This window comes from Delphinapterus leucas, chromosome 2 (genome assembly GCF_059928025.1).
Source record: "Delphinapterus leucas isolate spDelLeu-1000000601 "Yukka" chromosome 2, BTC_Dleu_Yukka2, whole genome shotgun sequence".
Classification (NCBI taxonomy): domain Eukaryota; kingdom Metazoa; phylum Chordata; class Mammalia; order Artiodactyla; family Monodontidae; genus Delphinapterus; species Delphinapterus leucas.
The window spans coordinates 88,762,472-88,789,632 of NC_143130.1; the positions used below are offsets into that span (position 1 = coordinate 88,762,472).

Genomic DNA, 27,161 nt, shown 5'->3' on the forward strand with positions numbered 1-27,161 from the left:
ACTGAATACTTTACTAGTGGCTAAAACATGCCCATTTCCAACTTGCCTGGCTAGAGCCCAGGGACAGTCAAGTTTTGATGGATTTCACCGAATATAATCTACTTTCCCAACTTTTCTTTCAGTTCGAAACCCAGAAGGACAGATAAAGCTTTATTCCAAAGGAGCAGACACTATTCTGTTTGAAAGACTTCATCCATCCAACGAAGACCTCCTGACCTTGACGTCAGACCATCTCAGTGTAAGTGCCTCTGTCATAAGGTTAGCACAGTGGCCCTTTGGCTGCTTCCTATGGTTAGGTCTTATTTTTAAAATATCAGTTAAATGATCTGACTTCTAAAATAGAAAGCATGTGAAGAACGGTTCCACAGGAAACTGTGCCAGTGAATGTTTAGAAGCTGGCACGTGGACTTACCCCCTACCCTGCTGAGAGTCTGGTCGGTCTCACCGCAGGTGGATTAAAACACAGCAGCTGAGAAGTAGCCACTGAGTGTGGGCTCCTGAACTCTGGCCAGAAGACTCAAGACCCCAAGGGTAACCTGCTCTAACTTCCCTACAGCTGGGGACTGTTTCACCTGGGTGACTGGACTGGTTTAGGGAAGAGGAACAGGAGGGTTGCTTTCCCTTGGGTTCTGATGCGTCTGGTAATAATGGAATCTCTTATGGTTACCTCCAGGGAATAGTTCAGGGTCGTGTTTACATGGTGAGGGGGAAATAATCTCTGTAGCCAACTTTCTCCTCTAAGGGTTCTTTTATTCAGGTCATAAATCATGATGAGTCACTAGTGTTCCCTAGGTTGAAGTTACCAAATGCATATATCCTAAGACTATGCATAGTTTCTTTCCAAAAGCTTTGTAAAGGGAGCAGGGATGGTCTTTGGCACACTTTTTTTTTTTTTTTTGCAAAAGAGTAAGGGTCTATGAATTAATATGAACATTATCTGATTTAAACCTGAGATTCAAGGCTCTCTCTATCTGTTTGAGTTTCTGTTTAACCCAATATGAAATGTAAGGGCAATTGCTCAAAGCTCTTATTTCCTCCTTGGTTTCTCTCCTTTAAAAAACTATTGAGGAGTGGGATAGGGAGGGTGGGAGGGAGATGCAGAGGGAGGGGATATGGGGATATATGCATACGTATAGCTGATTCACTTTGTTATACAGCAGAAGCTAACACAACTTTGTAAAGCAATTATACTCCAATAAAGATGTTAAAAAAAGATAAAAATTTTTTTAAACTTCCAAAAAAAGAAAGAAAACAACTATTGAGGATTCATTTTCTTTGCCAAGCCGTATATTTAATATAAAACATTCCCTGAACCTTTAAACAAACAAACAAACAAATAAAAAAACTCTGGCTGACTTTAAGTTTAAAGAATGATGGTTTGGTAATATTGGTTACAAACATAGCTATTGTTTTTGTCTTTCCAATAGAGCATTCTTGATTTTCTTTTAATCTTTTCCAGAAGGCTAGCATGGTCTTTTTAAATTTTTTTTTTTTTTATGGAAACAACATTGGAATCATAAGTATTTGATTTTGCCATTGCTCAAACACCAAGGCCCTGGATTTTCATGCTAAAGTATGGGAAGCCAAATTTGATCTTTTTATATTTCTAGGCAAAAATTTATTTTCCAGGTAGTATCAATTTGACTTGCTTTCACTTCATTCACTTTATTCATTTTGACTTCTAAATTCTGCAGTTTTAAATTTATATTTAATTATTGATTTTTGAATGGTTTAATGATAGGAAACGACCTTGTTCAAATGTTCATTTAGAATTCAACTTGTGTTTCATGCACTAATTAAATAACTTAAATCATCTGTCCCCTTTTGTAGTGTCATGTTAGAGTTGATTCACTGCTGTGCAGAACAGAGAAAGGCACTGTAATGCCCAGTGGGGTTGCAAGGGAGACACAAGAGGGAGGAGATATGGGGATATATGTATACATATAGCTGATTCACTTTGTTATACAGCAGAAACTAACACACCATTGTAAAGCAATTATACTCCAATAAAGATGTTAAAAAAAAAGTTAAAGTCAAAGAAGTGTTTGTGCAAATTAAAAGGACAAAAGATCCTTATAAAAGGCAGTAACTAGATTTTCAGATCAGTAGGGGACCCAGTGGTGGTCTTGGAAGAGGGCTTGTACAATGTGATTGCAATATCCAAAGTGCTACCAACTGCCTACGAGATAAATTTGGATAATTTTTCTCATGGTCTCTCTGGGCTAAACCACATCACTGCAGTATGCACTGACTTTTCTTTCCATTTACCTAATTAGGGTGTATCATGGTTTAATATATGCTTGATTGCAAACCTGTGTCTGTCTCATAAGCCACAACACAACAGAGAAGACATGCTCTGTGGCAATGCCCAAAGGAGCAGAAATGGTTATGAAAACGCTTACAGTGTGGAAGCCCATAAAATGACCACCGGAGGCCTAGGCAAAGTGGGAGGTTTTTAGCATTTCCCCAAGCATTCAACATATGTTTCTAGCTATTGCAGCTGTGTGAAACACTTAGCAACTACCAGCCTCCTATTTTTATTTATTTATTTTCATGTTAGAAGCATAAAGCACTAGAGGTATAATTTAAGATTGTTGGCTTCCTGAGACACTAAATGAAGAGTATGATCCTCTGATAAATTTGACCTATTATTAAATACTAACTCCATAGAAAATAGTTTCTAGAAAAATAATGATTTTTTTAAAAAACTAACTGGACTTGACTGTCTCTTTAAAGTTTCAAACAGTTTTATTATAAAAGTATGCTTTAATATAGCAAAAAAAGATTTACAGAAGTTCTAGGATGAAAAGTAAAAGTCAGCCTCCATTTCTAGTACTACTTCCCAGAAGCAAACATTTATATTAAACTTTTCTGCCTTTCTCTCTCACTTTTCCCCTAGAGTTATTATTATAACTTTAATTTATATCCTTAAATTTCTATCACCTGACATCTATTTATTCATCTATTATTGAATAAATGTATTTTATTATGGAAAATTTCAAACATAAACACAAGTAGGACAGAGTTAATTTTAGACGTGGCTGTATTATTAGGAGGAAGGTGAGAAGATTTTGGTGAGATGTCATGCTGCAGCCCCTTGAGAGAGCCTCCTACCTTTGGTTTGAGAGCTATAGCTCCTCTGAGGGTCCTTTGTTCTCCCCTAAAAGCTGAGGGCCATAGGCCTTGAAACAGGCTGGGTCCCTCACATTGCCAGCAGTGCTTCCTTCAGGCAGGGGATAGGTTAGAAACGAATATGTTGCTTCAAATGCTTATCTCAAGTCATGGGCACCATTGATCACCTCTCAACTAGGACCCTTCAGAGGGCATTTCAGCAGTCTTAAGGGGGAATGCTAGGTCCCTTGAATGTTTCAACCCAAAAAAACACAAAATAAAAATATCAACTCCCCTTTCCAAGGGGATTAGAAAGTTGGAGGTCAGGATGACTAAGTAGTGCTCTTGAGATAAAATGAATTTGAGTGCAAAACTTCTTACCTATTATTGTCGTTGCTGTTTTATTGCTGTGATTATTGTTTTGGGATGGTTCCTAAGTCTCCGTCTGCCCTGGCAGGAATTTGCAGGAGAAGGCCTTCGAACCTTGGCCATCGCATACAGAGATCTGGATGACAAGTACTTCAAAGAGTGGCACAAGATGCTTGAAGATGCAAACGCTGCCGTAGATAAGAGGGATGAACGGATAGAAGGGCTGTATGAAGAAATCGAAAGGGATTTGATGGTATGAGTTTAGAAGCATGATGGTTTGTGTTTACAGAAGGGATAATATGTGTTTAGAGATCTAGCATGGGAATAATCCATTGGCTAAATCATCTTGCACACAGCAGATGTTACTCTTTCAAACAATGAATCATGCTTTATATGTTGACTTTGAGCTTGCCATATGTGGCCAGAGGATTATTTCTATTAACAGTAGCTTATGCAATTGGAAGTCCCCCAAGAGTAGAAGGTAGTAGACTCCCTATTCTTTGTCAGCCTCTGGTATGTCATGTTTTGTTTGATGTTATGTGTGTTGTTTTTTTTTTTCCTCCATGCTTTATAACCCACCTTTTTAGAGCAGGGAAACTTGCCATGAAGCGTGGGGCTGTAGCTGTAAACATTCTAGACCCATGAGATTCTGATGATATCTGTACTGTCCAGAGTGTGATATATTCTAGAAACCACTCTTCCCTGAGGCCCTAGTGGCCAGGATGCTTAGCTACTGTGAGGCATTAGGGAGCACACCTTGCTCATCTTTGGATGACATGTTGCACAAGAACCTTCACTTTTTAGTTTATGGCATCTGATGGTTTGTTAATTTAAGAGAATGGCTCTAGGTTTTTTGTGATCCTGACTCTGAGATGAGGGCTCTCCTTTATACCCTTCCATGTTAATATAACTGGGGGATTCTTAAGTCCTTAGAAGTCCATATTATCATATTATCCTAATATGTTATCTGAGCATATCAGATCCCTCATGTAAATTCTAACTCCCAGGATCTCTGCACTAATTGGAATGCCCATCAGTTGCCTTGATTAGGGAACATCCTTCTAGGGTCCTTCCCAGCCCACCTCTGTACATAATAGGATGCTTGTTGTATCAGTGCATCATACGCTCCATCTTCAATTCATGTCCCTTGACCTCTAAACTCTGTGATTGAAAGCTGTGGATGTTATGGGTATTTTTTGCATGCATTAACGTGAGGTATTCTTTTTTAATGAAGCTACTAGGTGCAACTGCTGTAGAAGATAAGTTACAAGAGGGTGTTATTGAAACGGTTACAAGCTTATCACTAGCCAATATTAAGATCTGGGTCCTAACAGGAGACAAACAAGGTAATTTGAAAATAGATGATGATGTTTTGACAAGGGGGCAATAATTTCTGTGGTAAAATTTTAATTAACCAGAAAGCTTAACTAAGGAGACATTTGCCCGGTCCTCCGCAGAGGAAAGAGTTGAAATACAAAAAGGAAAACTCATATATTGCAAGAATTTACTATCAAACTAACAAAATATCTTCTATAGTATACCCTGCGGCCAGTTGAGTTTCAGCTCAATTGCCTCTTAAAAATAATAGTTATACACATAGGCAACAATGGTATTAAAAATGTTGAACTATTGGTTTGTATGTGCACTGCTCCTGGTTAGGAGAGGGAGTGGCACAGCTCTGAAGCAGGACATTGGAGACCTCAGCATTACTTCTTTAGTTTCTTCATGGTAGGAAGGTTTGGGAATCTTAGAGGAGGGGTAGGCTTTGGAGAGGCTCAAGGAAGCAGCTGTTTATCAGCTGGTATGGAAATATTTTGGTATTTTAACAACTACCACAGCTGTACCAGTGCAACCTGGCTGAATTCCAGGACTGCCCATGCAGTTGTACAAGGAGAGCTGACCCACTTTCAGGCATGACAATATGCCAAGTCATCAGAGAAAGAGTCATTATGTTCAGAATACTGTGTTTCCTAAGAAAGAAAAGGGGATCAATACATTTTGGATCTATTGCTAGCAGTGGTTAAAACAAAAATGATTTTCTGCTGGGCCATCAGTGGACCGGAAATATTCAGTTAAGTGGCACACACGTTTTTAAGATTCTATCTAACTTTTTTAGAACATTGGAGTATTTGCAGATATGATAAATCAGTTCTCTATATGTTTACTCAAATCACTGATTACAAAAAATAAACCATAGAGAGTCGAGCTCTGTGTTGTGTTGTTAGACTTCCTAGAGTTTGATGTTGCTCAGTGGGTACAGCTGTTCAATTAGTTATGAATATCCACAAGTTTACTGTTTAGCTTTCATTTCTGTGGTTTCTACAAAGGACACTGTGAGGTTTTATCAATTGTCTTCCTTGACTTAGGACAAACCTAATGATTCTATAGAATTCGCTGGAGTCTAACGACTCAGTAAAATTAGAACCAGATGATTATATTGCAGATGAAAGGGGGTACTTAACTATCCTAGGCTCCATTTCTACAAAATTAGAGGAAGGTCTAGTCCGTATCATGTAATACTCTAGTTATCTAGTAGCAGCAGTCCTGGTTTTTTTTGAGGTGATAGCCAAATTCCAAATTTCTATTCACTTAATGGAAACATGGCGATGTTGCATGTGGAAGAACTAAAAAATTTTGTAAGATCATTTTTGCTGTTCAACTGAACATTTTGTGAGATTTTTTTTTCTATTTGTCTATTATGTCAGATTGAATAATAGCTAAGTTTAGTATTTCAGCTCTCTAAAGGCAGTATTTGAGACTTCTGGTAAAATTTTTTAAATGTATACATTTTACTAATCACAAGATCTTGGGATATTTTCATGAGTACTCATTTTGGGAATCAAAAAGTTTTTTTAAAAAACTAGATGAGAATGCTGAGGATTCACAGATGTTGCTATTTCTCCATGGATTTAACAAATCTTTGAATTTCTCCCTGGGCTTCTTGTATTTCGTCACCGATCATGCTCTCTTTGAAGTTAAGGAGGCCTGTAGGCTATAAGGAAATAGAGCAAGGGCCTCAAAACTTTTATGAAAAGGTACTTATGTTATTAAGTAATGTTCTAACTGAAGTCGGCTTTATTATGTATCAGAAACTGCCATCAATATTGGCTATGCCTGCAACATGCTGACTGATGACATGAATGATGTGTTCATCATAGCAGGGAACACAGCTGTGGAGGTCAGAGAAGAACTCAGGTAAGTGCTAGAGGAAGGAGGAAAGGAACAGAGGGAGGGGGAGGGGAAAGGAAAATCTGATAGTTGAGAAAGAGGAAAATCCCCTTTGAAGAAGAACATTTTAAAAGTCTGCCTAATTATTTCCCCAAAACTTCAAAAAGTGCTGTCTTATAACAATTTTTGCTTGCTGGCGCTGGTAGGAGCTTCTCTAAACTCAGCCCACTCTGGGTCTGGCCAAATGGCTTAGAGGCCAACTGCTTTGCCGCTTTTGCTACAGTCTCTAGAGGCTAACACAGCCATCTCAGCACAGCAGTGGGGCACGATGGGCTTCCTTCACATGCCTCCATCGTTTAACTTTTGTTCCTGAACTTTGAAAAGAAAGGAAGCCTTAACTGTCAGCACCCCACTTGATACCTTACAGATGAAATCTCCCAACTGTTTTACATTGCCTTACTCACTATAGAAAATGGCTGTATCATGCTGGTTAGAAGCTATGACTTGAGACTGCATATGAGTTGGGAAATCTCATGATTACTGACATAATTTTATTATTATTATTTCTATAAGTTTAACAAGAGAGTCCATAGGGTCTATTGGGAAAATATTAACAATTTATTTAATAATTAATAGTAATTAAAATTTTTACCTCAAGAAAATCTTTTTCTTTAAATGACTTTTTGTTTTGGGGGGAATTTAACTCTTGCTGAAGGAGGATAGATGTAAACAGATCAAGATTCTAACGAGCCTATTGCTAAGTGCTTTGAGATAGTGCCTGGGACCCTATGGTAAGCAGTAGACATGTATTCTCTTGTTTCATTCTCAAAGCAACCCAGTGGAAGGTGTTATCATTATCCTTGTTTTACAGATTAGGAAGTTGAGACACACATAGGGTAAGTAATGTGCCCAAAGTTTCACAGCCAGTCAGTGGTTCAGCTGGGGTTGAATCTAGGCAGCGTGGCCCCAGAGCCTGTGCACCCACTCACTTGTCACGTGTCTCTCTAAACACACCTTGGGTGTATTCTTACTCTCTTTAAATAGCTAATATAAAAAGTGCAGTCGTTGAGGCACATGGCTGCTTCACTTGAGGTCAGACACCAGGTTAGCAACTAGAGCAGAATGGATTTCAGGGAGAGAGAGCAGGTGTAAGAGGAAGAGTACAGGCTCTGTGTTAACTGGAGCCAAGTTGGAATCTTGTCTTCGTGCTCCTGGCTGGCTAAGTGACTTTTGAGATGCTATTCAACCTCTCTTTGTTTGGTTTCCTCATTTGTAAAATGGGAAAACATACAAATACCTACCTTATAAATTATTTTATTTGGGGGATTAATGTAAGAACATAAAGCTTTATGGCCATTCAATGAGCACCCTTCTTGCCTTCCCTCCTCTCTTTCCACTCCCTCCCTTCCTCTCGCCCTCTTTCTTCAGCCATTGTTCTCAATCTTTCCACCAAAAAGGACTAATTTTTAAAAATATTTCCCCAATAGACCCTATGGAGTCTATTATTAAAATTATATAAATAATAATAATAAAATTATATCACTCACAGTTAATTAGATTTCCTAATTTTTATTTGGCAAAGACACACATACTCTTCAGTCACAGCTTCTAACCAGTGTGATATAGCAGTTTTTTACACCAGGTTGATGTAAGGTAGCTGAAAGGAAAATAAAACTTTAAAGACTTAGGGAGTCTCTACGTTCTTATCATAGAAAATTCTACACTTTTCATTAACCTTCTTAAGATACTGAAAACAACATGCTGACTCCCATTGCAAATTTTATGGATCCTCTTCCTCTGTTGATTACATTGAATAACAATATTGCAGGTTGATGGAACAGCACACACAAAGGCATACAGACGTGAAAGATATGTTATATTCCAGGAGCAACCTGTCAAGTTGTAGCTGGAGTGTACTACAGAGTTATGGGCGGGGATAATTTTTCAGAGATGAAGTGGTGATAGATTGAGTGATAAGCCAAAGTGAATATACTTTATCCTGAAGGTACTGGATGGATGGAGAGGACTTCTAAGCAGAAAAGAGACAAATCCAATTTTGCACTTTAGAAATAACACTGTAGTGGCAGGATAGATGGAGTATGTTTGACAGAAAATGAATGGGATGGGGAGATGGATGAGGAAGCTGTTGGAATACAATACTCAAGTTTAGGGATGATGAGGGTTGACCTAAGGCAGCGAGGTGGTAAGAACAGGCAAGGAAAAAGTGGAATGAAATTGATAGCTGTTTCGGAGGTAGAATGGATAGGACTTGGAATTCGACTTGATGTGAAGAGATGTAGAAGGAGGCTCTGTCATTTCTGGCTTGTCTGACTTCACAGCCTGGAATACACTGAGCTGTGCAAGAAGAGAAACTCATTAAATTTTCTAAAACTGAACTTGAATCCCTTTTCTGCCTGGTGACAGAACAATTAAGTTAGGCACTTTGGGTAAATTTAGTTCACGTCTAGGATGTGCAATTGCCTTACCTGTCACTGATCCTCAGTGTCTATCCTGTGGCCTCTGGCACTTCCCATTTCTGTGTCCCTGTCTGGTCTCTGGTCTCTGGGTTGCTGACTGTCCCTGTTGGCTGACTTCCGCATCCTTCTGAGGAAACACGGAAGTTTAGGGGCTCTTCCTTACCTCTCTGCGTCTGAGACGTGCTCTCACATGGTTACCTCTCTTCCTGAAATCCCTTTCTTCTACGACCCTCCATGTCACCATGCTTCAGTGGCAACGCGTCCATACTCAGATTCCCGAAAACTTATCTGAGAATTCCATTATCCACTCCCAGTCCAGGGTGTGGGTCAGCACCCAGGCTTCTTTTAGTGATTCACGAGCATCTAACCTCCTCTTCAAAGTCCCTCTCCTCTAGGCTGGATGGGAAATGGAGAAAAGGAGTCATTTTTTTCTAGTCTGTTGCTTAGGGCAACAGTTTGTGCCCTGATTCCTTTAAGGATTAGTTTTTTGACACTTGAAGAAACTTTTCTCTTCCCTCTCAAAAAGCCCAATTAGTGGAATTCCAGATTGCTGGAATTCAGGATGACAATGCTGCTGTGAGTTTCAGGAGTCCATTTTGGTACTCAGAAAACAAAATCTTGACTCTTTTGTTTTCTCTGTATTTGGCCCTGTCAGATCCCCCGAGGCAAGGTGTGTTTCTGAGTAAACAGAGAGGGTCACCCGTGGTGGCCCTGGTAATTGCAAGGGGTGGGGAACCGAAGTTAATTTCTCAAGATTTTATCCAGCCACATGTGGTTGACTAAGTAGGTGACATAACTTTCATTACATGGAAGGAATGTGGAGAAATATGAATTCCTATATACTGTTGTTGGGAGTGTAAGTTGGTAGAAACTTTCTAGACGGTGAACTAGCAATATATTTCAAAATTATATATGTGCACAGTTTTGACCCAAAGATTCTTACTTCTAGGAATTGTCCTTAAGAAAAATAAATGGACAAATGTATGTGTGTGTGTACGTGTGTGTGTTTGTATACATACATACATATTGTGGCATCAATTATGATAATAGAAAATTAGAAATTGCTCAAATACCCAGCCACAGGGATTTTGTTAAGTACTATGATATATAGGTGGAGTGAGATACTATCCAGTCTTAAAAGTGATTATGTGTTTTTTGACATTGGAAGATGTCCACGATATATTTAAGTGAAAAATGAGTTTATGAAATTTCATGCATAACATGATCCATTTTTTCAAAAAAGTATATATGTATGTATGTATGTATACATATAAAACACTATACATCTATATCCATATCTATCTACCTACCTCCACATCAAGTTCTCAAGATCATACACATACAGTTGTTCTCTCTTGGTGATACAATTATGGATCATGTTTGCTTTCTTCTTTATGGCTCTTTGTGTTATCTGAAGTTGTAATAGTGTCCATATAATACTTTTACAATTAGGAAAAAAGCCAAAAGATTATCTCCATTTTTTTTAGTGAGGAGGGAAAAAAGTAAAGATTTTCCATCTAGACTAATTATTTCAGGACTCTTGAGGCCACCTGGCCACCTTGTTTAACTTGCTGGCAAATAATGTTTATTTCAATTCGGATTTGGAGATTACCCCATTCTGAGACTCTACAACAGAGAAGCAATGAATGATAGAAAATTCTGTATGAGAAGAATCAATACATTTATAGTATACAGTTGCTTTATGTTATGGGGAAAAAAGAGCATCCAAGAAAAGTTATTACTGGAGGTGCTGCTCTCTATAATCCTAATCCTGGCTACTTATATCTAAACCCATGGTTTTGGGGATGAAATATTGAAATCATAAATTTACACCACTCAATTTTCTTGTGTTACACCTTTGAGTTCAGTGGGTTTGAGTTTTGCTTTTTCACGCAAAAACATTAAAAAGAAGTATCAGAAGAAGAGGATCTAAGTGATAGTAACTATTGGGAGGAAATGACCTAAACGCTCATATTTAAACCTGTCAAATATGTCCCAATTATTTCATAAACATTGATACGTAATTTTCATGCATATCATGCATGCATACAGCTTGTTTCAAATTTAATGTCATGAAAATGTTTTAGACACATTGAGTCCTAGGTTAACTTTGCTGCCATAGCTGCTTTAGTATTCAGGGCATGCCCAGAAATCTACAATTAAACCCTGTTATGCTTTCTCCAAAGATTACTGCATTGATTACATTTCTTCAATACATATGTCTTCTGCCCAAAGAAAAGCAGACTGAGGATGTAATTTTGCTTGGGCTGACAAGCAAACCCATTACATGTTTCATTTTTGTTGCATTGAGCACACGTTTTATTGTTAGGAAAAGTAATTAGACCATGAAGTGACTCTACTGCTTCTGAGTAGTATCCTAGTGATATACCTAGGAACTGACATTTCCTCTTTAATCAACAAAATACATATTGCATTTTTTGCACACCTACTTGATGGAAAGTTATTGTTTGAATGAGCAGGGTTCATAAATGCTAATGGCTCCAGGGCCAGGCAGGAAAAATTAGTTGTGTGATCTGGGCTGTACAAGGCATCATGGAATGTTTGGGGCTTTGGTGAAGGCGAACAACACGTTGTCCATAAATTCATACGGATTCTTTTTAGACATTATGCAGGCCAAACAAAATGCACCTTGTTCCTAATTCTCAATTTCTAGTCACCCCGGCAAAATGTTTTAGTAAGTTTAGTTTCTATCATAAATTGTAAAATTTTAGAGTACTCAGTAATATTGGAGACCTTCCAGTACAGCCTGGTACAGCTGCCTGAGTTTTCATAATGGTATCAACCAGTGTGATTCACTGGTATCATTCCCCTAGATTCTAATAAAGATACCGCTTCAGGGGTTGAGTATCTTATAGGTCACACAGTTAATAAGGGATGAAACTTGGGCTTGACATCAAAATTTCATGTACTTTCTCCCTTTCTCTACTGTTGGCAGGGTTCTCTTTTACCCTAACTGGCGCTCTAGCGCTATGCCTTTTTCCCAACCTAGAGGCAGCCTGTGGCTAACTATGTGTAAACCTTTTGGTGCAGTAGACAGGGCACTAGGAATTTGAAGACCTGGGTTCTCGCCTGGGTCTGTAACTGACTAATCAAGTGGCTAGAGGTCAGATAGCTCAACTGTGGGCATATGAGATATCAGAGGCAGACCTTGGGCCTGAAGCCAGATCTCCAGGTTTCAAGCCCAATGCTCATATCAAAGTCAAAATTGTATTTGTCTAAACATGACGTCATGGTTTCAATCTATTTTCTAACAGGTCGTTTTAAGGTTTGACTATAGAGCGCCTTAAGACTGACAAAATGACTCTTTCTCCTACCATCTCTTTTCTTTATAGATTGCATGTAAGCTAACGTGGGCCTAACTGTGCTTTGCTGTGTTTGTGGTGGCATGGGGCTGTGAATGCCAAAGTCGCCTCAACCGATAATACCTTTCTGCATGCCAACATTGTCACAGACTGCCCTTCATTACAGAGCTTGGAAAAATCAGGCACTCTTCTGTTTTAGCATTTGTTACTTGTATTCTGTAGTAAAGCGTTGTGTATCATGCCTGCAAAAATATATAATTCATATTCCACGAAGGGAGTTATGTGTCGCTTTTTCCCTCCTAATAAATTGTTTGGCGAGGACCAGCTGGTGTCCGAAGAGCTAAGTTCCAGGAAGAAAAAGAAATGACAGCTATAGAGCATGGGCAAAGGGCTGGCCTGTTTGGAGGGAGTGCGGTGGGGATTTAAGCAGAGCCGGAAACACTGTCCCTTTTCTGCCCGGAAAAGGGTTCATGTGAGCTGTTACGAAGACAGTTTAGGGGAAAAAAATCCTAAGTAAATAGAATTTCAGCCAATACTTTCATGAACTTCACCCTTCTTTGGAATGCTTTCATTCTCTGGGGGAAAACAGAGTTTGAGTCATTTATACAGCAAGTGAGAACTTTACTGAAAAGGAAACTTCAGGAGATGTTTGCCCTTTGGTGCTTTCTGAGGACCTAATTTATGAGCTCTGCAACACTGTCAGAGAAATGTTCATTTTGGAGGAACTTGTCTCTCTTGCTTTCTTCATTATATGGACTGTAAATTTTCATGAGTGTGAGGAGGATTCCCTGACATGATTATCTGATGCAAAAGCCCTGTATCTCCCACTTAAAACAATGATTTTTCATGTCTGTTCTCCCTCTCGCCCCCTTCCTTAACTCCCTAAACTTCACACATAGCACTCTGACTTTATAAATCTTTTTATTTGATTCTGCAAACTCATTGCTAAAACGTATAATATCATCCCTGGAACCAAGGGCATGTAACCTTTGGGTTCTCTGGGTTCCTTAAATGCAGGATGTGATTTTGGTCCTGGACAGCAGAAGGAGATGTTGAGCCAGAAGATGTTTTTTTTTTAAAAAACTTGTAAACAAATTAGTGTTACAATTTCAAATAATTAGAAAGCTGAGGGCTAAAATGACTGTTTTTGTCATGTGAACATTCTCTTCTTTCAGAGGAGCCACAGCAAAAAACCATTTAAATAAATGCTTTCTACATAAGATGAGTCTTTGGGGAACCATTTCATTTTGCTTTTAAGACAAAACATCCATTTTCTGGCCTGTCTCTCACTCCCCATTCTCTCCTGGGCACTTGTTTCGCCTATGCTAGTTGTGGCCTAAAGTGTTGGTGGCTGGCCTTGGCACTCAACTTCCGGAGCGCCGACTGTGTAGTTCCCTGGTTGTGATCGAAAGTTCTAGCAGTCATGGCAGCTTGCCCTATGTTACTTCAGAGCCTGCCATCCAAGGGGTTCGGAGAGGAAATTTTCCTTCCTTTAAAGGCATTGTCTTTCCATTTGGAAGAGAAGAATAAAATGCCACTTCTAACGGTGTTAAGTCACAGTGCAGTCTTCCTCTTAAGCAGCAGAGATGGTTGAGTTGTGGGCAGGGTTATTCTAGTGCTGATTAGATCTAGGACACTGGAGGGAGTTTCCATTTGGAACTACCCTCTACTCTTTGGTGTCTGGAGCGTCTTTCCCAGAAGATTTATTCTATTGTTTCGGCTGATGAGTACAATTTTCACTTAAAATATTCCATTATGTTATAATGACTGTGCCAATTCAGTAAATGCCTTTATTTGTTTTTATGGTCAAATTTCTAAAAGATGTGCTTCTCAGAAGACTGCCGTTTTAAGTTGGATCATGTTACATTGTTCTACAAGTTGATTAATTTATTTTATATACAGAATTCCCTGGAATTCCTAGAAGATTTCATCAGTTGTCTTTAGTCTTTCCCTTTCCATTGTTTAACAACACCAGGCGCCAGATCAGTGGTTCTTAAGTCCATGAAGCTCAGGTAACCTTATGTATCAAATTTATCAAGAGCCCCTAGTTCAAGCCCAGCTCAAGATGATGATTTAGCTTTTAGGTAATTTAAAACGTTCGAAATGATTCTGTTTTCCTTATGTTTACCCTCCTACTTCCTGGAATTTGCAAATTTGCTATGGTATCCCCATCGCAGAGAATTGTCCAGCTAGCTTACTGAAACTGTATCTCATGCAGCAGTCTGTCTGAATAGTGATGAAATGAATTTACCTCTAGGCCAGTCTCTCCTTAGAGTTAATAGGTATGCTCTGTATACTTTGTTATGATTTGCCTTCCTCCCCTCTCCTTTAAGGAAAGCAAAGGAAAATTTGTTTGGACAAAACAGAAGTTTTTCCAATGGCCATGTAGTTTTTGAAAAAAAGCAGCCGCTGGAGTTGGACTCAGTTGTAGAAGAAACCGTAACAGGGGATTATGCCTTAATCATAAATGGCCACAGTTTGGTGAGTTTGCTTAAGGCTTTTTTGTTTCTTTTTCTCCACCCCAATAATCATTTCTTTTGTGCTGTCATAATGAAATCTTTTTTTGTGTATTCAAAACAAATGACACTACTAGAAATAGGGCATATGCACTGATTTCCTGTTTGCAAAGGAAAGGGAAACTTCTAATATATATTTCATACATTATTGCTTGAACCACCACAGTGAAGGGGAGGATCTGAAGAAATCCTGAATTCAGAGGATATCAATCTTGTCTAAATGACTACAGACCGTTTAGCAGTACTGTTTAAGTGCTTTTCTGAGGGAGAGTGTCACAGCTCCCTGTTGTTTAATTAAAATAATGCAACTGGATAGATGTATTGCAATTATTGCTCTTGCTAATGTTTGTGATTTGCAGAGCACAGCCTGACCTTCATATAATTACCACACCAAATTATTGCCATTAAGATACCTCTAGTGGTCTTTCTAAATAGCAGCATTTTAGAGCGATGCCAAACAATTTGCTTTGATTAGGAAATCTGGTTCTTGTCGTAATAGAATAAACTTGCATTGTACTTTTAATGTAGTTCAGGTTCCAAATCTTGAACAAATATCAAAAGCTCTTCTGAGTTTCGAATTTAGAAAACAAAAGCTCTGATTGTACTCCAGTGAAATTATCATTTATATGCACAAAGAGCTAATCTCACATCTTTCTCCGGCTTTGATGATCATTTTTCACTTTTGGGAGTTTGGAAAATAAACGTATCTTCTTGTAGACAGTTTCTTAGAGGACAAAAGAAGTTGGAAATGAGTATATTGTATTCCCCCCCTTGTGATCAGCTGTCTGTTAGTTCTTAGTGCTTAGAGCGTTATCCAGCTGGATTCCAGACGTAATGATGTGTTGCCTTCTACCCCATGGAAAGTTACAGAGCTCAGTTGCAGGCCAAGCTTAGTTGAAAGTTTGTCCAGATGACACGAACTTCTCCTTTGCTCAAATGAGCAGCAACTGAAAATTCTAAGCCTGTCAGCTGGGACTTAGAGCTGGTGGTCTTCAAGCTGAATTGCCCCGGGACCAACCACAATAGGGAAAGGGTCCCTAATGACTTGTGCTTTGACTTTCCCTCAGGCTCAAAGAGGCCAGTGTGTGGGCAGTTAGAGTACTAAGGTGATAACACACAAGATTCTCTCTCTGTCTCTAAATCTGTTGAAAGAAAGAGCTAAGATAGACACTCCTCAAGAACCCCCTCAGCTTCAAAGCCTGAAGCTTATGAAACCATGAAATGTCATTTTTAATTTAAGGAGAACTGACTGTGTTTCTACTAGTATGATCAGTTTTTTTTAAAAAAAATCACGATTCCAGTTTGCTCAAATCTTGATGCTTTGCAGAATGTAATTGGGTCTTTCTTTCTCACAGTCTGTGTCTAGGTTTTTCACTTGTTGATAATAAAGAAAAAAGAAAAGAAAGAGATGGGAACCATTCTGAGCAAGACAGTCAGTTACACACTTTCTCTTTCAGAGAGGGTAATTATATTTGAGAAAGCTAACTCAGAATTTCCCCTAAGAATTGTAGGCTTTGACACGAGAATTTTCTGCATTACAGTCATGTTTTTATACTCATTCACCCATCCTTCCATTCATCCCATTAACATTCATTAAGCATGTCCAGGTCACTGTGCTAGAGGCTGAGGATAAGGATGTGAAGAGAACACAGTCCTTGTTTTAGGGATTGTCATCTGGTGAGAGCTAATCTCTCAGTGGTATGACAAATACTATAAGGAGGAATGGACACAGTGCTTTTTTTGCGGTATGCGGGCCTCTCACTGTTGTGGCCTCTCCCGTTGTGGAGCACAGGCTCCGGACGCGCAGGCTCAGCGGCCATGGCTCACGGGCCCAGCCGCTCCGCGGCATGTGGGATCTTCCCGGACTGGGGCACGAACCTGTGTCCCCTGCATCGGCAGGCGGACTCTCAACCACTGCGCCACCAGGGAAGCCCGGACACAGTGCTTTGAGAGCATAGAGGCAAAGCAGCACATTTAGTTCCTCATGGGAAAATCAGGGAAGACTTCCCAGAGGAAGTGATGTTTTCAGGTAGAGGAAACAGCAAGTGCAAAGGCACAAAGGCAAGAAAGAACCTGCCAAATTATGGAAACAAGCAACTTGGCCTGACAGGAGTAAAGAGTAAACCTGAAGGTGGTGGTAGAAGACAGACTCAAAAGGAATATAGGGGCCAGAGTGTGAATGGGCTGTGAACATCTCACTAAAGATTCATTCAGAGATAATGATGACTCAAAGTGTAGGTGGATTCCTGTTTTCTCTTAATGTGTTTATTAAATAATGTAGAGATGTTTTCTAGAAAAAGATTGTACTTAATTACAAAGGATTATGTTCTCCTTTTCAGTCCTTCTTTGGTATGTCTAAGAAGTGCAAGGGTGTAAGTGGCTGGGGAACCCCGTCTGAGACACAGGTTGCATGCCACCCTTTGCACAGGCCTCTCTTGATTTCAGTCGCTATGTTCTTCAAGGGCTAATCTCCAGATCATCTGCTTCTCATTTGCTCTCACATTAACAACCACAACAAGAAACACTAAATATACAAAACAACAGTGCAAAGGAAACAAAAATGTCATCATGTAGAACAGACAAATCATCATTTCGTAGTTCATTCTAAACTTGGTGAGGTGATGGATTGGTTCTGGCCTTTGCTTTTCCTTATTTTAGTGGATTCCGGACCTTTTCCGGCATTCAACTGTATCTCTCCAATGCAGCACGATAATGTATCAAGGAAGAAACAAAGGACACTGCGTCTTTTACTTTTATGGTAAAATTCCTTGGCACTAAGTAGGAGTTCAATACTCTTTTCTTTTGTTGTTTGTGTGGCCCTGAGTCAACAATGACTTGTTGAAGTGAATTAAACTGTTTAGAAATCAGCTGAGAAACAAGAAATCTGCTTCCCAAATGACATCTCTCATTTATTATTTCTCGTTCTATTGTGGATTTAAAAAAAAAATAACGTAGGCCCATGCTCTAGAAAGTGATGTCAAGAACGATCTTCTAGAACTTGCCTGCATGTGTAAGACTGTGGTTTGCTGCCGAGTCACCCCTCTCCAGAAAGCTCAAGTAGTAGAGCTGGTGAAGAAGCACAGAAATGCTGTCACTTTGGCCATAGGCGATGGAGCCAATGACGTCAGCATGATCAAAAGTAAGGGGACATTTGCTCAACGGGGCGTGCTGCAGACCTGGAGCTCCCAGGTTCAGCACTGGGCAATATGTAATGGAGATTGCATTGCAATTTAATTTTCCCAGTGTTTCTGAAATGAATACTTTTAGGGCTCAATTCATCCACCATTATTAGCATTCATTAAAAACAAAAAAGAAAACACCTTTAACTAAATCATTTATGTATTGGTCACTGTTTGGAGAAATAAGTAGCTATGGTGTAGAGGAATGAACATTAGATACACAGTCCCAACACTAAGGTTTAGTCCCAGCTTTGCCACTTACAAATTGTAAAACTTTGTTCAAGTTACTGAACTTTCTGAGTCAATTTTCTCTTTTGAAAAACTAGGATAAATACCTATCATGAGTGTTTCATGAGATAATATATGGGAAATATTATAAATGCTATGGGTTTCTGTGAATAAATAATAACATACAAGAAGAGTGATAGGGGAATTCCCTGGCGGTCCAGTGGTTAGGACTTGGCGCTTCCACTACTGGGGGCCCGGGTTTGATCCCTGATCGGGGAATTAAGATACCGCAAGCCAAGTGGTGTGGCCAAAAATAAAAATAACAAATTAAAAAAAGAGGAGTGATAGGTTCCCCAAAGAAGTTGTGTCTTTGTTTGGGGAGTGAAACTGTCCCTCTTCTCCTTTGTAGGTGCTCACATTGGTGTCGGCATCAGCGGCCAGGAAGGACTGCAGGCAGTCCTAGCCAGCGACTACGCATTTGCACAGTTTAGATACCTCCAAAGGCTTCTCCTTGTTCATGGAAGGTGGTCCTATTTCCGAATGTGCAAATTCTTATGCTATTTCTTCTATAAGAATTTTGCATTCACACTTGTGCATTTCTGGTTTGGTTTCTTCTGTGGTTTCTCAGCCCAGGTTGGTAAAAAAGTTTCTTTCTTTTATACGATCCCCTGGATTGTAGATGACTGTTGTTCATGGCTCTTTACTAATCAATAGAGATCATTTTTATATATCTAATATAAATGACAGTGTGACAACTTATGTAATGGATAGTTGACTTGAGCTTTGAACCCAAGAAGAATATATATTTAGCTAGAGTTTTATTTTTTGCTTATTTACATAGTAACTAATGACGACTCCTTCCTGTGCATTTTAAAGTTTTTATTGAAATTTTGGGTATGATGACAGGTAAGCTTGATGTAGAGTTTTAATTCAGAATCTGAGAAACACTAATAAGAAAAGTTGAGGCATATCTGTTGGAAAGATGATCACTCACCCAACACACTGAATGTAAATATTTTAAATCAGGGGAAGGAATTGCTACCCTGACCTCAAGGCTGTTTGACAGCAATTCATCAGCTAAAAATTGATCCATAGGTTATGTTGGTAGCAAGGAAGAAAAATTAGCAAATTCGTAAATTAGGATTCTATTTTTATATCTACTTTTAGACATTTTAAAGGTTACTTAACCCCATATCTTGGATATCAGGAAAATTTTGACGCTGGGTATCAACTGTGAAATGTAAGACTTATAGCATTTAAATATATTTATGAATAAAAAATGGCATCAATATTTTAAACAACAGCAACAAAAGAAAAAGGTTGTCCTTGAGAATGAAATGGTAACTATAACTATCATTAGAGATTTCTTCAGTTGTTCTTCCTTCCTCTTTTTTTTTTAACATCTTTATTGGAGTATAATTGCTTTACAATGGTGTGTTAGTTTCCGCTTTATAACAAAGTGAATCAGTTATACATATACATATGTTCCCATAACTCTTCCCGCTTCCATCTCCCTCCCTCCCACCCTCCCTATCCCACCCTTGTAGGTGGTCACAAACCACCGAGCTGATCTCCCTGTGCTATGCGGCTGCTTCCCACTAGCTATCTATTTTACGTTTGGTAGTGTATATATATATATATATCCATGCCACTCTCTCACTTTGTCACAGCTTACCCTTCCCCCTTCCCATATCCTCAAGACCATTCTCTAGTAGGTCTGTGTCTTTATTCCCGTCTTACCCCTAGGTTCTTCACGAACTTTTTTTTTTTCTCAGATTCCATATATATATGTTAGCATACGGTATTTGTTTTTCTTTTTCTGACTTACTTCACTCTGTATGACAGACTCTAGGTCCATCCACCTCACTACAAATATCTCAATTTCGTTTCTTTTTATGGCTGAGTAATATTCCATTGTATATATGTGCTACACCTTCTTTATCCATTCATCCGATGATGGACACTTAGGTTGCTTCCATGTCCTGGCTATTGTAAATAGAGCTGCAATGAACATTGTGGTACATGACTCTTTTTGAATTATGGTTTTCTCAGGGTATATGCCCAGTAGTGGGATTGCTGGGTCGTATGGTAGTTCTATTTGTAGTTTTTTAAGGAACCTCCATACTGTTCTCCACAGTGGCTGTATCAATTTACATTCCCACCAACAGTGCAAGAGGGTTCCCTTTCCTCCACACCCTCTCCAGCATTTATTGTTTCTAGATTTTTTGACGATGGCCATTGTGACTGGTGTGAGATGATATCTCATTGTAGTTTTGATTTGCATTTCTCTAATGATTAATGATGTTGAGCATTCTTTCATGTGTTTGTTGGCAGTCTGTATATCTTCTTTGGAGAAATGTCTGTTTAGGTCTTCTGCCCATTTTTGGATTGGGTTCTTTGTTTTTTTGTTATTGAGCTGCATGAGCTGCTTGTAACTCTTGTAGATTAATCCTTTGTCAGTTGCTTCATTTGCAAATATTTTCTCCTATTCTGAGGGTTGTCTTTTGGTCTTGTTTATGGTTTCCTTTGCTGTGCAAAAGCTTTGAAGTTTCATTAGGTCCCATTTGTTTATTTTTGTTTTTATTTCCATTTCTCTAGGAGGTGGGTCAAAAAGGATCTTGCTGTGATTTATGTCATAGAGTGTTCTGCCTATGTTTTCCTCTAAGAGTTTGATAGTGTCTGGCCTTACATTTAGGTCTTTAATCCATTTTGAGTTTATTTTTGTGTATGGTGTTAGGGAGTGTTCTAATTTCATACTTCTACATGTACCTGTCCAGTTTTCCCAGCACCATTTATTGAAGAGGCTGTCTTTTCTCCACTGTATATTCTTGCCTCCTTTATCAAAGATAAGGTAATCATATATGCGTAGTTTTATCTCTGGGCTTTCTATCCTGTTCCATTTATCTGTATTTCTGTTTTTGTGCCAGTACCATACTGTCTTGATTACTGTACCTATGTAGTATAGTCTGAAGTCAGGGAGCCTCATTCCTCCAGCTCCATTTTTCGTTCTCAAGATTGCTTTGGCTATTCGGGGTCTTTTGTGTTTCCATACAAATTGTGAAATGTTTTGTTCTAGTTCTGTGAAAAATGCCAGTGGTAGTTTGATAGGGATTGCATTGAATCTGTAGATTGCTTTGGGTAGTAGAGTCATTTTCACAATGTTGATTCTTCCAATCCAAGAACATGGTATATCTCTCCATCTATTTGTATCATCTTTAATTTCTTTCATCAGTGTCTTACAATTTTCTGCATACAGGTCTTTTGTCTCCTTAGGTGGGTTTATTCCTAGATATTTTAATCTTTTTGTTGAAATTGTAAATGGGACTGTTTTCTTGATTTCACTTTCAGATTTTTCATCATTAGTGTATAGGAATGCCAGAGATTTCTGTGCATTAATTTTGTATCCTGCTACTTTACCAAATTCATTGATTAGCTCTAGTAGTTTTCTGGTAGCATCTTTAGGATTCTCTATGTATAGTATCATGTCATCTGCAAACAGTGACAGCTTTACTTCTTCTTTTCCAATTTGGAATCCCTTTATTTCCTTTTCTTCTCTGATTGCTGTGGCTAAAGCTTCCAAAACTATGTTGAATAATAGTGGTGAGAGTGGGCAACCTTGTCTTATTCCTGATCTTAGTGGAAATGGTTTCAGTTTTTCACCATTGAGGACGAAGTTGGCTGTGGGTTTGTCATATATGGCCTTTATTATGTTGAGGAAAGTTCCCTCTATGCCTACTTTCTGCAGGGTTTTTATCATAAATGGGTGTTGAATTTTGTCGAAAGCTTTCTCTGCATCTATTGAGATGATCATATGGTTTTTCTCCTTCAATTTGTTAATATGGTGTATCACGTTGATTGATTCGCGTATATTGAAGAATCCTTGCATTCCTGGAATAAACTCCACTTGATCATGGTGTATGGTCCTTTTAATGTGCTGTTGGATTCTGTTTGCTAGTATTTTGTTGAGGATTTTTGCATCTATATTCATCAGTGATATTGGTCTGTAATTTTCTTCTTTTGTAGTATCTTTGTCTGGTTTTGGTGTCAGGGTGATAGTGGCCACGTAGAATGAGTTTGGGAGTGATCTTCCATCTGCTATATTTTGGAAGAGTTTGAGAAGGATAGGTGTTAGCTCTTCTCTAAATGTTTGATAGAATTCGCCTGTGAAGCCATCTGGTCCTAGGCTTTTGTTTCTTGGAAATTTTTTAATCACAGTTTCAATTTCAGTGCTTATGATTGGTCTGTTCATATTTTCTATTTTTTCCTGGTTCATTCTCTGAAGGTTGCTCTTTTCGAAGAATTTGTCCATTTCTTCCAGGTTGTCCATTTTATTGGCATAAGGTTGCTTGTAGTAATCTCTTATGATCTTTTGTATTTCTGCAGTGTCAGTTGTTACTTCTCCTTTTTCATTTCTAATTCTATAGATTTGAGTCTTCTCCCTTTTTTTCTTGATGAGTCTGGCTAATGGTTTATCAATTTTGTTTATCTTCTCAAAGAACCAGCTTTTAGTTGTATTGATCTTTGCTATCGTTTCCTTCATTTCTTTTTCATTTATTTCTGATCTGATCTTTATGATTTCTTTCCTTCTGCTAACTTTGGGGTTCTTTTGTTCTTCTTTCTCTAATTGCTTTAGGTGCAAGGTTAGGTTGTTTATTTGAGATGTTTCCTGTTTCATAAGGTAGGATCATACTGCTATAAACTTCCCTCTTAGAACTGTTTTTGCTGCATCCCATAGGTTTTGGGTCGTCGTGTCTCCATTGTCATTTGTTTCTAGGTAGTTTTTGATTTCCTCTTTGATTTCTTCAGTGGTTACTTTGTTATTAAGTTGTGTATTGTTTAGCCTCCATGTGTTTGTATTTTTTACAGATCTTTTTCTGTAATTGATATCTAGTCTCATAGCATTCTGGTCAGAAAAGATACTTGATACGATTTCAAGTTTCTTAAATTTACCAAGGCTTGATTTGTGACGCAAGATATGATCTATCCTGGAGAATGTTCCATGAGCACTTGAGAAAAATGTGTATTCTGTTGTTTTTGGATGGAATGTCCTATAAATATCAATTAAGTCCATCCTGTTTAATGTATCATTTAAAGCTTGTGTTTCCTTATTTATTTTCATTTTGGATGATCTGTCCATTGGTGAAAGTGGGGTGTTAAAGTCCCCTACTATGATGTGTTACTGTCGATTTCTTCCTTTATGGCTGTTAGTATTTGCCTTATGTACTGAGGTGCTCCTATGTTGGGTGCATAAATATTTACAATTGTTATATCTTCTTCTTGGATGGATCCCTTGATCATTATGTACTGTCCTTCTTTCTCTCTTGTAATAGTCTTTATTTTAAAGTCTATTTTGTCTGATATGAGAATTGCTACTCCAGCTTTCTTTTGGTTTCCATTTGCATGGAATATCTTTTTCCATCCCCTCACTTTCAGTCTGTTTGTGTCCCTAGGTCTGAAGTGGGTCTCTTGTAGGCAGCATATATATGGGTCTTGTTTTTGTATCCATTCAGCCAGTCTGTGTCTTTTGGTGGGAGCATTTAATCCATTTACATTTAAGGTAATTATCAATATGTATGTTCCTATTCCCATTTTCTTAATTGTTTTGGATTCGTTATTGTAGGTCTTTTCCTTCTGGTGTTTCTTGCCTAGAGAAGATCCTTTAGCATTTGTTGTTAAGCTGGTTTGGTGGTGCTGAACTCTCTCAACTTTTGCTTGTCTGTAAATGTTTTATTTTCTCCATCAAATCTAAATGAGATCCTTGCTGGCTAGAGTAATCTTGGTTGCAGGTTTTTCTCCTTCAACACTTTTAATATGTCCTGCCACTCCCTTCTGCCTTGCAGAGTTTCTGCTGAAAGATCAGCTGTTAACCTTATGGGGATTCCCTTGTGTGTTATTTGTTGTTTTTCCCTTGCTGCTTTTAATATATTTTCTTTGTATTTAATTTTTGATAGTTTGATTAATATGTGTCTTGGCATATTTCTCCTTGGATTTATCCTGTATGGGACTCTCTGTGCTTCCTGGACTTGATTAGCTATTTCCTTTCCCACACTATGGAAGTTTTCAAGTATAACCTGTTCAAATATTTTCTCAGTTCCTTTCTTTTTCTCTTCTTCTTCTGGGACCCCTATAATTCGAATGTTTGTGCGTTTAATGTTGTCCCAGAGGTCTCTGAGACTGTGTTCAGTTCTTTTCATTCTTTTTTCTTTATTCTGCTCTGCAGTAGTTATTTCCACTATTTTATCCTCCAGGTCACTTATCCGTTCTTCTGCCTCAGTTATTCTGCTATTGATCCCTTCTAGAGTATTCTTAATTTCATTTGTAGTGTTGTTCATCATTGCTTGTTTCATATTTAGTTCTTCTAGGTCCTTGTTAAATTTTCTTGCATTTTCTCTATTCTATTTCTAAGATTGTGGATCATCTTTACTATCATTATTCTGAATTCTTTTTCAGGTAGACTGCCTATTTCCTCTTCATTTGTTAGTTCTGGTGGGTTTTTCCCTTGTTCCTTCATCTGCTGTGTGTTTTTCTGTCTTCTCATTTTGCTTATCTTACTGTGTTTGGGGGTCTCCTTTTTGCAGGCTGCATGTTCGTAGTTCCCGTTTTTTTGGTGTCTGTCCCCAGTGGCTAAGGTTGGTTCAGTGGGTTGTGTAGGCTTCCTGGTGGAGGGCACTAATGCCTGTGTTCTGTTGGATGAGGCTGGATCTTGTCTTTCTGGTGGGCAGGTCCACATCTGGTGGTTTGTTTTGGCGTGTCTGTGGCCTTATTATGATTTTAGGCAGCCTCTCTGCTAATGGGTGGGGTTGTGTTCCTGTCTTGCTAGTTGTTTGGCATAGGGTGTCCAGCACTGTAGCTTGCTGGTCGTTGAGTGAAGCTGGGTCATGGTGTTGAGATGGAGATCTCTGGGAGATTTTCACCGTTTTATATTATGTGGAGCTGGGAGGTCTCTTGTGGACTAGTGTCCTAAAGTTGGCTCTCCCACCTCAGAGGCACAGCACTGACTCTTGGCTGGAGCACCAAGAGCCTTTCATCCACACAGCTCAGAATAAAAGGGAGAAAAAATAGAAAGAAAGAAAGAGGATAAAATAAAATAAGATAAAATAAAGTTATGAAAATAAAAAATTATGAAGAAAAAAAATTTTTTAAGTAAAAAAAAGAAAAAACCCTAGGACAAATGGTGAAAGCAAAGCTATACATACAAAATCTCACACTGAAGCATACACATACACACTCACAAAAAGAGGAAAAGGGGAAAAAATAATCTATCTTGTTCCCAAGGTCCACCTCCTCAATTTGGGATGATTCGTTGTCTATTTAGGTATTCCACAGATGCAGGGTACATCAAGTTGATTGTGGAGATTTAATCCGTTGCCTCTGAGGCTGATGGGAGAGATTTCCCTTTTTCTTCTTTGTTCGCACAGCTCCCGGGGTTCAGCTTTGGATTTGGTCCCGCCTCTGCGTGTAGGTCGCTGGAGGGCGTCTTTTTTTGGGTCAGACAGGGCGGGGTTAAAGGAACCGCTGATTCGGTGGCTCTGGCTCGCTCAGGCCGGGGGCCGGGGGGGGGGGGGGGAGGGGCACTGCGTGCGGGGCGGGCCTGCGGCGGCAGAGGCCGGCATGACGTTGCACCAGCCTGAGGCGCGCCGTGCGTTCTCCCGGGGAAGTTGTCCCTGGATCCCGGGTCCCTGGCAGTGGCGGGCTGCACAGGCTCCCCGGAAGGGAGGTGTGAAGAGTGACCTGTGCTCGCACGCAGGCTTCTTGGTGGCGGCAGCAGCAGCCTTAGTGTCTCATGCCCGTCTGTGGGGTTCGCGCTTTTAGCCGCGGCTCACGCCCGTCTCTGGAACTCCTTTAAGCAGCGCTCTGAATCCCCTTTCCTCGTGCACCAGGAAACAAAGAGGGAAGAAAAAGTCTCTTGCCTCTTCGGCAGGTCCAGACTTTTCCCCGGACTCCCTCCCGGCTAGCCGTGGTGCACTAAACCCTCTGCAGGCTGTGTTGAAGCCGCCAACCCCAGTCCTCTCCCTGCGCTCCGACCGAAGCCCGAGCCTCAGCTCGCAGCCCCGCCCACCCCGGCGGGTGAGCAGACAAGCCTCTCGCGCTGGTGAGTGCTGGTCGGCACTGATTCTCCGTGGGGTAATCTCTCCGCTTCGCCCTCCGCACCCCTGTTTCTGTGCTCTCCTCCGTGGCCCTGAAGCTTCCCCTCTCCGCCACCCGCAGTCTCCACCCGCGAAGGGGCTTCCTAGTGTGTGGAATCCTTTCCTCCTTTACAGCTCCCTCCCACTGGTGCAGGGCCCGTCCCTATTCTTTGTCTCTGTTTATTCTCTTTTCTTTTGCCCTACCAGGTACTTGGGGGGTTTCTTGCCTTTTGGGAGGTCTGAGGTCTTCTGCCAGCGTTCAGTGGGTGTTCTGTAGGAGTTGTTCCACGTGTAGATGTATTTCTGATGTATCTGTGGGGAGGAAGGTGATCTCCGCGTTTTACTCTTCCGCCATCTTCCTCAACTCCTTCCTCTTGTTTTAGTTACTGGTTTCAATGATATACATGGAGCTAATTTTTTCAATTATTTTATTCCAGAAAAATTGAGTATGAATTAAATCTTAGCATTTTATGTTATCTTAAATGTTCCAAGGGAGATTAGCAAATCCTCTTTGTAATGAAAATAGGTTTTGTACATTTTCCCCCTTTTCTGAGAAGTTGAGATTTCCTAAAGACACATCCATACCCATTTCTAACTTTCTCTTTTAAGAATAACATTCCCCAAACTAAAAGCAAATTCTGTTGATATTTTTGGTAATATCTAG

At 39.4% G+C, this 27,161-nt stretch overlaps 1 protein-coding gene across 6 annotated transcripts in view; it reads left to right on the plus strand.

Annotated features, from left to right (window-relative positions):
* The window catches only part of ATP8B4 (ATPase phospholipid transporting 8B4 (putative)), a 257,988-nt gene that overhangs the window by 189,336 nt on the left and 41,491 nt on the right, over window positions 1-27,161 (plus strand). For 4 of the 6 annotated variants that reach the window (XM_022587131.3, XM_022587133.3, XM_022587132.3 and 1 more), the window contains 7 exons: window positions 123-238; window positions 3,569-3,733; window positions 4,715-4,826; window positions 6,570-6,675; window positions 14,782-14,929; window positions 17,920-18,103; window positions 18,781-19,004. In XM_022587131.3, the coding sequence (XP_022442839.2) occupies window positions 123-238; window positions 3,569-3,733; window positions 4,715-4,826; window positions 6,570-6,675; window positions 14,782-14,929; window positions 17,920-18,103; window positions 18,781-19,004 (1,055 nt within the window). The remainder of the gene's footprint in view (window positions 1-122; window positions 239-3,568; window positions 3,734-4,714; window positions 4,827-6,569; window positions 6,676-14,781; window positions 14,930-17,919; window positions 18,104-18,780; window positions 19,005-27,161) is intronic. The other 2 variants (XM_022587135.3, XM_022587137.3) reach the window with 2 other exon arrangements.